Here is a 15,632-nt window from a genome sequence, read left to right as displayed (position 1 = left end):
CTGGTTGTCAGACTTTCAAGCTTCTGACGACTGTTAACGACTGTCAAAGATCTCCGAAAATGACAGTCGGGACCCACAATTTAACGTGCCTTCCGAAACACGGAGGAACTCGATATGTATAAGATGGTCACCCATCCACGGAACAACCTCGGCAAGCGTAGCTTAACCTCAGAGATCGATCCGTGCGGCTGTTATGAACTAAGCCACGAGCTCCTCCAAAAACCGGACTGCAGTAAATCTCCCTGAATACCTACGTTGCGGTAACGGTATTGTTTCAGAATCATAGATTATCTTCACTTTAGATTAATCAGTAACTGATTTATGTTTATAAGTACAAGTACTGATTTTAATGAGAATAAAATTAAAATACAAGTTATTGTCATTCGGTAACACAGTTATTCACATTGTTTATTTATTTATTAAAGGGTTTGGTTTCTGAGTGATTAAAAACACCATACAACAAGATATGAAACTAAAACAAATAGTATTTCATAGGTAGTTTCGTTTATTTTATACAATTTTAAATGTGAACTACAATGTAAGCTCAATATATTATATGTCTCGGTTTTTTCCGTAATTTCAGTATCCACAGCCGCAAGCACACTGTCCAGCGATGGACACGGCGCCACAAGCCGGCACAGCTCCTTCGAATCTCACAGCGCCCAAGATAGGCACCTGACCGATGACGGCGGTGTTACCGGCGACTGGCAGCTCACCGGCGACCGCCACGTTACCTTCACCGGCGCCGCCGTACGCACTCGCACCTGAAGCTGCATACCCAACACCAGCAGCGCTACCGTACGCGCCGAGTCCAGCTAAGCCTCCTGATGCGGTGAGTCCACCGTAACCAAGAGCGGCTCCACCGCAGCCGAGAGTAGGAGCGATGCCAGCAACGGGAGAGTAGCCACACCCACCGCACTGACTGAACACGCTCTGAAGAAATATTAAGAGTTAGAACAAAATGCTCATAGTTATCGATTAAAAAGTTTAGGAATTTTAGAAGAAAATATTAAATCTTACCTGTACCAAGCAAGCTTGGACGCAGAGGAACACAACAGCGAGGGTATTCATATTTGATGTTTGTTCAACGAGGAGCTGAAGACTGAATGATGAACTGCAACTATTCACACGGTTTTATATTCGCCACAATTGCAGTTACTAGGTCTGTATTATCGCAGTACGTGATGTACATTATGTTCGCTAAATAAGTGCAATATTTATCGCAAATGTCACAAACAGTATTTCATAGACGAGTGTAAGTGATTGTGTATTGATAACACAGTGTTAGTATAAAAGCAGCAGCAGTGGTGCTGGACATCATTCTCGTGTCAGCAGTACAATAAGTAACATGTCTGCCGCAGCTATCCTCGTCCTCTGCGCTCAGGCGCTCATCGCACAGGTTGCATTCAGTCAGTGTGTTTATCCTGGAGCCAATCAGCTGCGCGCTGTAGGTGCCGGCTATTCATCATGTGGCGCACTGCGAGGTAATGGATTGGCTTACGGAGCTGGACTCGGCATTGGTTCAGGGTGTGGCATCGGCGCTGGTCTAGGTTACGCTGGTGCTGGCATAAACGCTGCAAGTATCGAGGTGACTCCCACCAGTGGCGGCGCTCTGCCCGTCTCCAGCGCCTCCGCCATCGCTCCCACCGGCCTCTCTGTAGAGTCTGAGAACACTTATGAAGGCTCTCTACTCGTAGTCGGTGAGCTGCCGTTCTTGAGTGCTGTAGCTTTGGAGGGTGCGTTGCCCTCTGCTGGTGCAGGCATCGTCAACTACGGCTGTGGTAATGGAGTGACTGCTATCACAAGCAATGCTCTCAATTCTGCTGGTGCTATTGGTGTTGGACCAGCTGGTATCGGCTACGGTGCTGCCGGCTATGGAGCTGCCAGCTATGGAGCTGCCGGCTATGGAGCTGCCGGCTATGGAGCTGCTGGCTGCGGTTCAGGTATAGCAGCTGTTGCTCCTGCTGTCATTGGTCTGGGACAAGCCGGAGGTTATGCTTGTGGGTGTGGAGTATACTAGAAAAAGTAATACCACAATCAATTTCCGATAAATAAAGATTTGTGCAAATACTAATTGTCTTTGTCGTTGAAACCTAGTCGTAATAACCTCAATCTGATTCATTTCTTCAAATGTTAAAGTTAAATATCCTTAGATATGCGTACCAGTAAATCGATTTTGACGTAATTTTGAACTCTATAGCTAGATTTTGGACCAAACATGAAGAAAACATAGGTTCCCTTGTTGAAAATCACACTTTAATTTCTCGAAATATGGGTCGAAACATTTAAAAGTATGGACGCTGTAGGTCTGATTCAATGCATAGTTTTTTATGTACTTATCTGTCTACAAAGTACAAAATGTGAGAATTATTAAAATCTATCGATGTAAGAAGATGGTATTTTTTTCTCAAGCAAACATATCTCAAAAAATTCTAATGTTTAAATTACTAAAGATTTCCAACACAGATTATACGTTCAAGCTTTTTGGGAATCGCTTTATGTATTGCTGAAAACCGCAAATACATTCAATTGATTTTAATTTTTTCTTCTTTTTTTAGATGCGGTGAAGAGACTTTATTCTATGATATGTTGTGATAATTTTATACTAAGGCAAAGATAGGCAGAAGGTCTTCCCCAACAAACGTCATCTGTCACTGCTTTACGCTGCTTTCTTCTACATCTATCTATCTATCCAGCCAATTTCTACCTACATTTGAGCCTTATTTACGTAATTTTTAACGATCCTATACACCACATGAAATAAATAACAGTATTCACTAAGTAAAGACAATGCCGTATTCTTTTTATGTATAATATTATAATGTAACGGGTCTTAATCGCGATTGAAAATTAAAGGTTAGAATACCTTATATGTTCACCCGATGTTTCTTTTTATGTAATGAAGATTTGGTATCAAATATAAAAAGCGTTTTATTACTGAACAGTGACTGTTTATTTCAAATTTGGTTTGAGTTACATTACTGAAATCCTTTGAATCAATAGTAGTAAGGGGAGCCAGCTCCGCAGCCGCAAGCGCACTGTCCAGCGATGGACACGGCTCCAGCAGCAGCGACATCACCACCGAACTTCACAGCGCCCATGATGGGCACCTGACCGGCGACAGCGGTGCTACCAGCGACTGGCAGCTCACCGGCGACAGCCACGTTACCTTCACCGGCACCACCGTAAGGAGCAGCCGCACCGTATGGGGCAGCCAAACCAGCGTAAGGGCCAGCTAATCCAGCGTAAGGGCCAGCCAGACCGGCGTAAGGAGCAGCCAGACCAGGGTAGGCGATGTCAGCGATTCCAGCGCGGTAGCCGAAGGGAGCGGCGGCAGCCATACCTCCCCAGCCAGCGCAACCGTCTAATGCGAGGGGACCGGCCAAACCGTAAGGAGAGGGGTCAGCGGCCACTGCGGCGCGGCTGGTGCACTGACTGAACACGCTCTGTAAGCATTTAAAGTGAAATTAAAGTACAGGCATTTAATAGGGACCCAATCTATCCTGATCTCATTATGAAAGCATTAGGTGTATTTATAATTAATTGTACTCACTTGTACCAAGCAAGCTTGGACGCAGAGGAACACAACAGCGAAGGTATTCATGTTTGATGTTTGTTCAACGAGGAGCTGAAGACTGAATGATGAACTGGATGTTGGACAGCTTTTTATATGAAATGTGAGTTCAGTGCGTGTCACATGTGAAGAATAACATTTCGTAATTTTTTATCACAATAAAAGTATTTAGTAAGTGTCATTGTTAGTACACAAGTTATAGGCTTATCGTTATTTCATAAACTTTTTAATTACAATAACCTATTAAGTTTTCTTGGTAATTACTGATAAGGGTTATTATAAAAGCCTCACGAAGGTTGTATAACATCATTGTGTACTTCACATTAGTAACAACATGTCTGCTAAGATCGTCCTCGTCTTCTGCGCTCAGGCGCTCTTCGTGCAGGTAAAGCATTTATAATTATAAACGTTTCTTTTGATTCTAATCTTATTTCATTAGTAAATTTAAAAAGAATAATCTTAAAGTCATATGGATTGAATAACGAATACAAATTAATATTATTCCGTTGTTCACTCAGGTGGCATTCAGCCAGTGCCTCGGTAGCCGCGCGTTGGCTACTCCTTGTGGACTGGCCGCTCCCGCGCTGGCGTACGACGGCTTGGCCGGTCCCTATGGTATGGCTGCTTCTTACGGCTTGGGTGCACCTTGTGGTTATGCCGCCGCCATGGACTTCACCCCCACCAGCGGCGGTGGACTGCCCGTCTCCAGCGCCTCCGCCATCGCTCCCGTCGGCCTCTCCGTAGCGTCTGAGAACGTTTATGAGGGTATTCTGGCCGCGGCTGGTGAGCTGCCGTTCGTCGGTACTGTAGCTGTAGAGGGTGTGTTGCCCACTGCTGGTGCTGGTGCCGTCAACCACGCCTGCGGCAATGGCATCAACGCCATGGCCGCCGAGACTACTGCCTTCGCTCCCGGCTACGCTGCGGCCGCCTACGCTCCCGCTGCCGCTCTCGCTCCCTTCGGTGCTGCTGGCATCGCTCCCTTCGGTGTCGCCGGCATCGCTCCCGCCGCTACTATCGCTCCTGGTCTCGGTCTCGCCGCTCCTGGTCTCGGCTACGCCGGATGGGCTGGCAGAGGATGCGGATGCGCTATTTAAACAGCTGCTTCCGCGAACGATCTCGATTATAATTTGAGGGCAACAATAAATATAAACGTGCATATTGAAATCTGTTTTTACTTTAATGTATTACTTGATCTAAGTCCTAAAGCTACATATGTATATTATTATCTTTTTAGCTATTTGTGTCGGAGCAAACTACATTCATTCCCACCATGTTCAGCTTTGACATGAGAGAGAAACTCAAAATATTATTAAACCCGATGTACGAGCAGCAGGGCAATCTTTCGCAAATCTTTTTAGGCGATACTGTCAAGTATCGAATGTTTGATAATTTAAAATGTACTGCAAAATGGAACTTCACGCAACCGAATAGAAATTTCAATGAAACCGATTTAAATAAATAAGAACCTTGCAAAACAAAATCGTTTTTTTAATTCAGTTATTCCTTTGGCTAACCAACTATGTTTACAGGTCAAAGATATTGAACCTTGATCGTTTAGTTTATTTATCAGAATTTTATATTCAATACAGTTCAGTAGTCAGTACACGTATCACGTATCTCAGTTGACATCTAGTGTACGTTAAATTGATGGTCACTTTGCAGTACATTGCTGCTTTGACATAACGTGATCGTCACTTAAATCTAAGGGGGAAAACAATGTACAGCGTAGTAGCGTTTCAATTGTTGTCAACTGAGATATGTGATAGCTGTAGAGTACTTCTTTCATGCTGAAGATACAAACAATACAAACATTAATTAGACTGCAAAACTGAGGGTTTGCAATCTAAATAATGTCATTGTGCATTTTGATTGAGACGAGGAGGCGCTCGTAGCCAGTTGCGCTCACCGGTCGGTAAACGTTCTGTGGGTTAAGCAAACCTTGGCGCGTTCATTCCACAGATGGGTGACCGCATAGTGGTATTTGAACTGGGCGTCTCCGTGCTTCGGAGGGCACGTAAAAAGTCGGTCCCGGTTGTTGTCAATTAAGATAACAGTCGTTAAGCCACGTCAAAGGCCTTTCGGGCGGCTTGAACAACTTTGACACTAGGTTGACCACTAACCATACGTATAGTAGTAGTAGTATTGAGAAACTTGTATTGTCAGGCTGTAAGGATTATTAACTATTTTAAACTGTCGCGACTTGTACACATAATATTATAATGAAACGGGTCTTAATCGCGACTGAAAATAAAGGTTAGAATACCTTATATTCGCATTACAACGACCGTGGTCACGAGCTGACTAGTCAGTTCACTAGAGCTGATGAGTCATAACACAAGTCACCCTTCTACAAAATACACAGCGATGCGGAGGAGTACCTCGATTCATAGTGCACTCTCCCTTACTTTGTTATTTTTAATTTGTTTATATTTTTTAACCAAATGTTAAGAAAGTTTCGTTTAGTTAGAATATGTTTTATAAATTTTAAATATTCTTGAGTAATACGGAATTTTACTACCACTTCACTGCAACAGTTACAAATTCAGGGGGGCTATCACGTATTTCAGCTGACAACTACTTGAAAACCACTATGCTGTACATTGTTTTCTCTCTTATAATATAGTGATTAACACGTTACGTCAAAGCAGCAATGTACTAAATAGTGCCTATCAATTTGACGTACACTAGCTGTCAACTGAGATACGTGATAAGCCCGCTGGTCATCTGTACAGAAAACAACAAAAGTGATATTATTCACTAGCTGACCCGCGCAACTTCGCTTGAGTCACATAAGAGAGAATGGGTCAAATTTTTCCCCGTTTTTGTAACATTTTTTACTGGTACTCTGCTCCTACTGGTCGTAGTGTGATGATATATAGCCTATAACCTTCCTCGATAAATGGGCTATCTAACACTGAAAGAATTTTTCAAATCGGATCAGTAGTTTCTGAGATTCTATAGAACAAACAAACAAACAATCAAACAAACAAACTCTTCAGCTTTATAATATTAGTATAGATTATAAAGCTGAAGAGTTTGTTTGTTTGTTTGAACGCGCTAATCTCAGGAACTACTGGTCCGATTTGAAAAATTCTTTCACTGTTAGATAGCCCATTTATCAAGAAAGGCTATGGGCTATATAACATCAGGTTAGCTAGGGTCATTGGGAGCGGAGTAGTAACAAGATATGTTACAAAAACGGGGAAAATTACGACCCATTCTCTCTTACGTGACGCAAGCGAAGTTGCGTGGGTCAGCTATTATTCCTATGCGCGGTAATTGTCGTAAAGATTGTCTAATATTATGTTGACGGTTCAACTTTATTCAGCTCTCGTCACTTTAAAAATGGAGGTTTTTACTGTGCCCTAGAGTCGCGTTGATTGTATGACAATGTGGTAAAACTAGAAGTGCCGGAATAGATTGTTTAAGTTTAAATGACTTTTTTATTATAAGGAAAAAGATTGGTACCTCGCATACTCAATATATCCACACATAAAATCATGCCTTCTTTCCAAAGGGGTAGACAGAAACCAGCGAACGCTACTTAGTACGATCCTTACAAACTTCCTTTGCCTCATTCACATACATACATGTTGTAATACAGAACCGCCTTAGTGCTAGAAATAACCGTTGTCTTTGACTGTCTGTCAAGGGCGTCGTAATATAAATATTCAATGGCAGCACGTCTCATCATTAATCATTTGATTGAAATATGAAAACTATCATTTTTTTCTTATAAGCTCTAACTAGCGCTAAAATTAATCAATGTAGCTTTGACGATTACAGTGTCACTTTTAGGATAAAATTGAGACTTTTTTATTTTCAACGAAGTTTTGTGATTGCTGCGTAAGCTTTGGCACTGAATATTGGCAGCAAATATCGGTAAAAAAAAATAAAAACTCTCGTTAATCGAAAAAACAAGTAGGATTTTAAATATAAACTACTAAGTAATTGCTGTACATAAACGGTTTATTGTTGTCTTTTCATATCAATAAGATAATTGTTGAAGACTTAGTAGATGTAAGGGGAACCAGCTCCGCATCCGCAAGCGCACTGTCCAGCGATGGACACGGCTCCAGCAGCAGCGACATCACCACCGAACTTCACAGCGCCCATGATGGGCACCTGACCGGCGACAGCGGTGCTACCAGCGACTGGCAGCTCACCGGCGACAGCCACGTTACCTTCACCGGCACCACCGTAAGGAGCAGCCGCACCGTATGGGGCAGCCAAACCAGCGTAAGGGCCAGCTAATCCAGCGTAAGGGCCAGCCAGACCGGCGTAAGGAGCAGCAAGACCAGGGTAGGCGATGTCAGCGATTCCAGCGCGGTAGCCGAAAGGAGCGGCGGCAGCCATACCTCCCCAGCCAGCGCAACCGTCTAATGCGAGGGGACCGGCCAGACCGTAAGGAGAGGGGTCAGCGGCCACTGCGGCGCGGCTGGTGCACTGACTGAACACGCTCTGCAAGCATTTAAGGTAAAATTTAATAATAAGCATTTAATGGTACCCAATTTATGTTAATCTAAATCCTAAAAGTATTAGGTATTTTATGAAACCATAATAGTAAAAACTCATTTTACTCACCTGTACCAAGCAAGCTTGGACGCAGAGGAACACAACAGCGAGGGTATTCATGTTTGATGTTTGTTCAACGAGGAGCTGAAGACTGAATGATGAACTGGATGTTGGGCAGCTTTTTATATGAAATGTGAGTTCAGTGCGTGTCACATGTGAAGAATAATATTTCGTAATTTTCTATCACAATAAAAGTATTTAGTAAGTGTCATTGTAAGTACAAACGTTATAGGCTTATCGTTATTTCACAAACTTTTTAATTACAATAACCTATTAAGTTTTCTTGGTAATTGCTGATAAGGGTTAGTATAAAAGCCTCACGAAGGTTGTATAACATCATTGTGTACTTCACATTAGTAACAACATGTCTGCTAAGATCGTCCTTGTCTTTTGCGCCCAGGCGCTCTTCGTGCAGGTAATATATAAGCATTTCTTCGTATTCTCAGGCCCGTAATAATTTTTTTAGTTAGATGTATTGAAAAAAGACAATAGAGTTTTATAGTTTAAGTTTTGAAAATAAAATAAATGTATTTTTGCTGCTCACGCAGGTGGCGTTCAGCCAGTGCCTCGGTAGTCGCGCTTTGGCTTCTCCCTGTGGACTGGCCGCTCCCGCGCTTGCCTACGACGGCTTGGCCGGTTGGGCTTCTCCTTACGGCTTGGGTGCTCCTTGTGGTCTTGCTACCGCCATGGACTTCACCCCCACCAGCGGTGGTGGACTGCCCGTCTCCAGCGCCTCTGCCATCGCTCCCGTCGGCCTCTCCGTAGCGTCTGAGAACGTTTATGAGGGTATTCTGGCTGCGGCTGGTGAGCTGCCGTTCGTCGGTACTGTAGCTGTAGAGGGTGTGTTGCCCACTGCTGGTGCTGGTGCCGTCAACCACGCCTGCGGCAATGGCATCAACGCCATGGCCGCCGAGACTACTGCCTTCGCTCCCGGCTACGCTGCGGCCGCCTACGCTCCCGCTGCCGCTCTCGCTCCCTTCGGTGCTGCTGGCATCGCTCCCTTCGGTGTCGCCGGCATCGCTCCCGCCGCTGCTATCGCTCCTGGTCTGGGTCTCGCCGCTCCTGGTCTCGGCTACGCCGGATGGGCTGGCAGAGGATGTGGATGCGCTATCTAAAAAGGGAATTTAACCCAGATCAAATTCAATTAATAAAGACCATGTATATTGATTTCTATCTTTTGATTTAATTCTTTCAAACCTCTACTTGACAAACCAATGTATAAGCTCAAAGTTATAAATAGGAGTTTCGTACTTTGATACAAATTTTGCAACTCCTAAATAAATTAGTTTCGCATTTACAGTTACTTAGCTTGGAGATAGTTGAAAATGAAGTTTATTAAATCATATTTTAGAAGTGAAAATAGGAGAGCGTAAAGAATTGCATCTTAATTGTATGTTATTTTGTAACTATATTTTTAGTCTTTTCTTCCTTATTCTTGCATTTTTTTTAAATATTGTGTCAAAACATAGTATAAACTTGTTGTCAGGTAAACGAACTTAAACCAATAAATACACAGAGAAACGGTAACAAAGCAAAACACAGACAGTAACCAAGTAACACGAATATTAATACAAAAACTCGTGATAGCGCTACGTTGACAATTAAGGAATACACGAATACTAGGTAGCTTAGTAATACACAAACACGCTGGCTATTTAGGAACACAAAGTGGTAACTTAATAATACACGAACACGAACACGTCGGAACTTAGTAATACACAAACACTCAGTAGGTAACCTAGTAATACAGGAATACGCCGGTAACTAAGTAATACACAAACACTTCAGTTACTTAGTAATACACGAACACGCCGGTAACTAGTAATACACGAACACTCTGTAACTTAGTAATACACGAACACGTTGGTAACTTAATAATACACTAACACGATGTTGCTTAGTACTGCTAATATTTCGGTAACCTAGTAATAAAAATATTATTAAGCTGAAGAGTATATTTTTTTGAACGCGCTAATCTCAGGAACTACAGGTGCGAATTAAAGAATTCTTATACTGCTGGATTGCCTATTTATTGAATAGTCTACGATAATGATGATATAATAAATATGAGTACAGACATGTTTTGAGCTAAAATCACACGAAATCTATACGACGACGCCTACGCCCTCCATGGTACAGTGGTTATAGTAGTCGTCACGCCATTACAACCTACAAATAGTGGTTTCAAGTCTCAATATAAATATTATTACTATCTGGTTGTATAGTTTTTTTTATATGTGGTCAAAAAAGAAGAAAATTCACTTCTTTGCATCCTTTTTTCAATCAAATTAAAAAGTACCTTGGGGCGCTATTTATTTATCTCAATTGACAACAATTTGAAAGCCCCTATGCTGTACACAATTTTATCCCTTAGATTAAAGTGATTCACACGTTACGTCAAAGCAGCAATGTACTGAATAGCGACCATCAATTTGATGTACAACGTACGTTGTACAGTTGTCAACTGTAACACTTGGTACTGTCGGTAATGAGTACCGTAAGTATGATATTTAAAATGTACTTAGGTCACTACTTATATTTTGAGCCTTGACGAATCTGATTGTTTTAGACCCCATTTGGTGTTTTCATCGTAAAGTTTGACCTTTTTGACTACTACATTCCTAAGAAAGTTTTGGAATCTGCGCTGAAAATATTTTCAATATCGTCGATCGAAAATTGTAAGTGTGCGGGAAAATGGTATTACGACTTTCGACGTGACTTATAGAAACAGTCGTGTCTATATCGACTTATTTATTATTTTGGTGATAAAGTCCGATCTTTTGAAAATTTAAAACGTGCATATGTAGAGTTCTATCATGATTATTTTTCCCTCACCAATGAAATTCCTGAAGGGCGTCCAAGGTCACCAGTTGTGTCCGGAAAAATCGATGCTGTGCGAAAATTAATTATGCATTTTCGTTTTCTGACACATCAATAGATCGATACAATCCTATACATTATTTCCACTCTTAGATATAAAATATTTGGAGAGAATATTTCCGTTTAGAAGTTTTTTTCTAAATGAGCCAATTTTTTTTCTACAAGAATTCGCAAAGGTACTCGCGCCGATTAGTGCGAACAAATGCTTGAAAATTCTATCGTTTCGCTTCAAAATACATGTATCAAATCGTGACAGATCACAGATCTAGGATCTATGCGCATGAGCCCAAAAATAAACGTCAGTCGACTTTATGGATGCTTTAAGATATACCAAATCCAAAAAAAGTTTTTCGCGCTCGAAGCACTTTTCAACAAATAGTCCCTTGATTTTTTATAAAAACTTTGTCACGGCCCAAAATGTCTTTTGAAAAATGTAGAATGGTTAATTCTTATTGATTTACAATCAAAAGTTTACTGAAAGACTGGTTTAAAATATGGAAAAGCCACAAAATCCTACAGGTCGAGTGCCATAATGACAATGCCCGCCGTAACGCATCTTGTTAAACAACCGGCTGTTATGTGCACGAAAATAATCGAATAAATTAGTTTCTCGCCATACACTACAGTTTGACATCAAATGACTTTATTTAGTTCCAAAACGTCAAGAATAAATAGCATTAACCTTGATTTTTCATCGGCACAAGAAACAGGTTATGCTTTTAAACACCCTATTTTTGAGGGGTCTTCGGGAAAGAAAAAAAAATATTAAAAAAATATTTCGACCAGATAAAAAATTATCTAGATCATGCATAAGAATACCCGAGAACACGATAAAGTAGTTTTCACTCACATATTTACCGTTTTTCATAGTTAGGCTCAAAATATAAATAGTGGCCCTCGTATTACCAAAATAATTGTAGAGAATCGAGCTAGTCGGGTAATGTTCAGGATTTCCATATAAAGTAGCGCAGCACGGCTGCAAACATTCTGAAAACGCTAGTCGACAGTAATGTGGCGGAATAGTACTGCAAAATGTAGCGAACTTTGCATATTTCATATATTTCTTCTTACACTTTTGTAAATTTACCGAATTACCGCAAATCCAATCAATGAATTTTTCAATTAATTGATTAGTTCAGCCATAATATTTTTTCTTTAAACAATGATTTAAGGAAATATAACACTAATAGGATATCATACGAAGAGATCAGAAAAACAAATAAATTACTTCACATGCTTTGTTTAATTGCTTCTCTTGATATATGGGAAAAAGTGGTTTAAACAGCTTAGTAGATGTAAGGGGAGCCAGCTCCGCAGCCGCAAGCGCACTGTCCAGCGATAGACACGGCACCAGCAGCAGCGACATCACCACCGAACTTCACAGCGCCCATGATGGGCACCTGACCGGCGACAGCGGTGCTACCAGCGACTGGCAGCTCACCGGCGACAGCCACGTTACCTTCACCGGCACCACCGTAAGGAGCAGCCGCACCGTATGGGGCAGCCAAACCAGCGTAAGGGCCAGCTAATCCAGCGTAAGGGCCAGCCAGACCGGCGTAAGGAGCAGCCAGACCAGGGTAGGCGATGTCAGCGATTCCAGCGCGGTAACCGAAGGGAGCGGCGGCAGCCATACCTCCCCAGCCAGCGCAACCGTCTAATGCGAGGGGACCGGCCAAACCGTAAGGAGAGGGGTCAGCGGCCACTGCGGCGCGGCTGGTGCACTGACTGAACACGCTCTGATAAAAACAATATTTATTACATAACTTGCTCTAACAAAACTTTTCAGAAACTGGTTACGGCATTGGTAATTTATGAGGCACTCACCTGTACCAAGCAAGCTTGGACGCAGAGGAACACAACAGCGAAGGTATTCATGTTTGATGTTTGTTCAACGAGGAGCTGAAGACTGAGTGATGAACTGGATCTTGACCCACTTTTTATACGAAATATTACAAACGTGACATGTAACTGGGAAAGTATTTCGCAACTGCTTAACAAAAACGATTAACGTAAATTGAAGGCTTATCGTTATTTCACAAGCTTTTCAATTACAATAACCTATTAATTAAGTTTTCTTGGTAATTACTGATAAGGGTTATTATAAAAGCCTCACGAAGGTTGTATAACATCATTGTATACTTCACATTAGTAACAACATGTCTGCTAAGATCGTCCTCGTCTTCTGCGCTCAGGCGCTCTTCGTGCAGGTAACATTATAAGCATTTCTTACCTTTCTCAGTCTTGTTAAGGTTCAATTAAATTTTACGTGTAAAAGAAATAATAGTATGTATTAAGTGTTGGACATAAAATAATTGTTATTCGGTTGCCATTCAGGTCGCGTTCAGCCAGTGCCTCGGTAGCCGTGCGTTGGCTTCTCCTTGTGGACTGGCCGCTCCCGCGCTGGCGTACGACGGCTTGGCCGGTCCTTATGGTATGGCCGGTGCTTACGGCTTGGGTGCTCCTTGCGGTTATGCCGCCGCCATGGACTTCACCCCCACCAGCGGTGGTGGACTGCCCGTCTCCAGCGCCTCCGCCATCGCTCCCGTCGGCCTCTCCGTAGCGTCTGATAACGTTTATGAGGGTATTCTGGCCGCGGCTGGTGAGCTGCCGTTCGTCGGTACTGTAGCTGTAGAGGGTGTGTTGCCTACTGCTGGTGCTGGTGCCGTCAACCACGCCTGCGGCAATGGCATCAACGCCATGGCCGCCGAGACTACTGCCTTCGCTCCCGGCTACGCTGCGGCCGCCTACGCTCCCGCTGCCGCTCTCGCTCCCTTCGGTGCTGCTGGCATCGCTCCCTTCGGTGTTGCCGGCATGGCTCCCGCCGCTGCCATCGCTCCTGGTCTGGGTCTCGCCGCTCCTGGTCTCGGCTACGCCGGATGGGCTGGTAGAGGATGTGGATGCGCTATTTAAAAAGACACTTTAAGCTACAGACTGATTTCTGTTATGAGTCCAAAGAATCAATTATAACTTGCATATTGAAATTTTTGTTTTAATGTTTCCTGCACTTCGTAGTAAATAAGTTGAGCCTGTCCTGTTATTTACTTTTCCTGATATATTATTTTTCACTTCATAATGTAGGTACCTATATGATTTTATTAGTCTTAAACATTGTGTTATGTGAAAGTCCATTTAGGTACCTTTAAATGTAACATATGTAATATATTACAACTAGCTTCTCGTCTGCGGCTTTTCCCACATGTAATTTCTCCCCCTTCAGGAGGAAATTACCAATTAATTAATCATCTCTTAGTGCTCCTCTACACTTCTTACGGAATCTGCATACAAAATTTCAACTTTCTACGCTCAGTGGTTTCGGCTGTGCGTTGTCCATCAGTCAGTCAGTCGCTCACTCAGTAACGGCAGAGTTTAAATATAATTGATGAAAAAAAAGTATATTCATTCCTTATAGCTGACCTTTGGTGATCTTGTTAACCTTGATCTAAGTAAAGTCTGCAGACTAGTCCACGTGGTCCAAGCCCTGCTTCAAGTAGATAAAGCTACAATTTGAGCAGGTTCTTTTAGTAAAGTAGATATACATTTTGTTACAGTATGTATTTGCCGAAACACAATAAATAATTGCAAACAACAATGAAAGTTCAAGACAAGATTTATTAACAAAAAAAACATTACTTCATATAAAAAAAAAAATTACGCAACAAAATATATGTAACAAATAATGGTCACTTTACACCATGAGGCGAAGCGATGCTGCGTGCACACTTTTTAAAGAGCTATTCAAAATATTTCTTTATTTTCTACATGAGAAAATACTCATTGTTTTGTGACAATTCAGGATAAACTACGAGTTGTAGCGCTACGCCGTGTTACACGTTGCCTCGTGGTGTAGAGTGACGCATTGCGTATCTTTCGCTCTCAATGTGAGCTGAATATTGCTGTAAGCTGTAAGGTCAGTACATATACTTAGCAAAAAACAATTTACAAAACTGAGCAACAAAGTGGTATAAAAAATTAAAAAAATTGCTCGAATTTCTTAAAGTTTCTTAAATGAATGTAATAATATACCATGTAGACGTCACTACACATATAATGTAATATTTATTCATTTCCTTAATATTCCGGTATGATTAGTTAATTTTTATAGACCCTTCTCATCGTAAAACTTCGATTTTCATCGATTTTTGCCAAATAGTAAATTTGCAAAAGAATAAGTAGAGGGAGAAAGTCAGTTTACGCGAATCCTATCTTACGAGACACAATAAAGAAAGCCTACAACACAACAAAACATATAAAAGCATTCTATAAAATAAGTGCTTGTTTTTCTTCAAGTGGGTGTACAGAAAAAAATAGCGCAAGGATGATGCCGGGTTTCTATTAAAACCTTCCCACTGTTCTAGGTATAATAAGTACAACCGGCTTACCGGTCGGTAAACAATCTGTGGGTTAGGCAACTCTTGGCGCGGTTATTCGATAGATGGGTGACCGCATTGTGGTAATTGCGCTGGGCGTCTTTGTGCTTCGGAGGGCACGTAAATAGTCGGTCCCGGCTGTTAACTCCTAAAATAACAGTCGTTAAGCCATGTCAAAAGCCTCTCGGGCGGCTTGAACAACTTTGACACTACGTTGACCAATAACCATACGACAG

General features: G+C 42.0%; 8 protein-coding genes across 8 annotated transcripts; 4 read left to right on the top strand and 4 right to left on the bottom strand.

The window, feature by feature from the left end:
- Nucleotides 1-579: 579 nt before the first annotated feature.
- Nucleotides 580-1,071, bottom strand: LOC142984380 (chorion class A protein Ld2/Ld41-like). Its single transcript, XM_076131934.1, has 2 exons — nt 1,021-1,071; nt 580-933 (listed from the first exon to the last, which is right to left on the bottom strand). Exons 1-2 carry the CDS (start codon nt 1,069-1,071, stop codon nt 580-582), a joined length of 405 nt encoding a protein of 134 aa, XP_075988049.1.
- Nucleotides 919-2,020, top strand: LOC142984378 (chorion class B protein Ld10-like). The gene has a single exon (XM_076131933.1). It carries the CDS (start codon nt 1,349-1,351, stop codon nt 2,018-2,020), a length of 672 nt encoding a protein of 223 aa, XP_075988048.1. The 5' UTR covers nt 919-1,348.
- Nucleotides 2,021-2,996: 976 nt separating this feature from the next.
- On the bottom strand, nt 2,997-3,620 carry LOC142984377 (chorion class A protein Ld19-like). The gene is made up of 2 exons (XM_076131932.1): nt 3,554-3,620; nt 2,997-3,446 (listed from the first exon to the last, which is right to left on the bottom strand). The coding sequence occupies exons 1-2, from the start codon at nt 3,602-3,604 to the stop codon at nt 2,997-2,999; spliced, it is 501 nt and encodes a 166-aa protein (XP_075988047.1). The 5' UTR covers nt 3,605-3,620.
- A 275-nt stretch (nt 3,621-3,895) lies between these two features.
- On the top strand, nt 3,896-4,668 carry LOC142984631 (chorion class B protein Ld34-like). The gene is made up of 2 exons (XM_076132380.1): nt 3,896-3,959; nt 4,093-4,668. Exons 1-2 carry the CDS (start codon nt 3,909-3,911, stop codon nt 4,666-4,668), a joined length of 627 nt encoding a protein of 208 aa, XP_075988495.1. The 5' UTR covers nt 3,896-3,908.
- Nucleotides 4,669-7,536: 2,868 nt separating this feature from the next.
- Nucleotides 7,537-8,222, bottom strand: LOC142984456 (chorion class A protein Ld19-like). Its single transcript, XM_076132064.1, has 2 exons — nt 8,159-8,222; nt 7,537-8,035 (listed from the first exon to the last, which is right to left on the bottom strand). Exons 1-2 carry the CDS (start codon nt 8,207-8,209, stop codon nt 7,586-7,588), a joined length of 501 nt encoding a protein of 166 aa, XP_075988179.1. The 5' UTR covers nt 8,210-8,222; the 3' UTR covers nt 7,537-7,585.
- A 291-nt stretch (nt 8,223-8,513) lies between these two features.
- On the top strand, nt 8,514-9,272 carry LOC142984376 (chorion class B protein Ld32-like). The gene is made up of 2 exons (XM_076131931.1): nt 8,514-8,564; nt 8,698-9,272. The coding sequence occupies exons 1-2, from the start codon at nt 8,514-8,516 to the stop codon at nt 9,262-9,264; spliced, it is 618 nt and encodes a 205-aa protein (XP_075988046.1). The 3' UTR covers nt 9,265-9,272.
- A 3,043-nt stretch (nt 9,273-12,315) lies between these two features.
- LOC142984375 (chorion class A protein Ld19-like) lies at nt 12,316-12,926 on the bottom strand. The gene is made up of 2 exons (XM_076131930.1): nt 12,854-12,926; nt 12,316-12,765 (listed from the first exon to the last, which is right to left on the bottom strand). The coding sequence occupies exons 1-2, from the start codon at nt 12,902-12,904 to the stop codon at nt 12,316-12,318; spliced, it is 501 nt and encodes a 166-aa protein (XP_075988045.1). The 5' UTR covers nt 12,905-12,926.
- Nucleotides 12,927-13,172: 246 nt separating this feature from the next.
- On the top strand, nt 13,173-13,939 carry LOC142984374 (chorion class B protein Ld10-like). Its single transcript, XM_076131928.1, has 2 exons — nt 13,173-13,236; nt 13,364-13,939. Exons 1-2 carry the CDS (start codon nt 13,186-13,188, stop codon nt 13,937-13,939), a joined length of 627 nt encoding a protein of 208 aa, XP_075988043.1. The 5' UTR covers nt 13,173-13,185.
- Nucleotides 13,940-15,632: the final 1,693 nt, after the last annotated feature.

This window comes from Anticarsia gemmatalis, chromosome 27 (assembly GCF_050436995.1).
Source record: "Anticarsia gemmatalis isolate Benzon Research Colony breed Stoneville strain chromosome 27, ilAntGemm2 primary, whole genome shotgun sequence".
NCBI classification, from domain to species: Eukaryota; Metazoa; Arthropoda; class Insecta; order Lepidoptera; family Erebidae; genus Anticarsia; species Anticarsia gemmatalis.
Note: the sequence above shows the minus strand (reverse complement) of the source record. Positions and strands in the feature narration are given on the sequence as shown.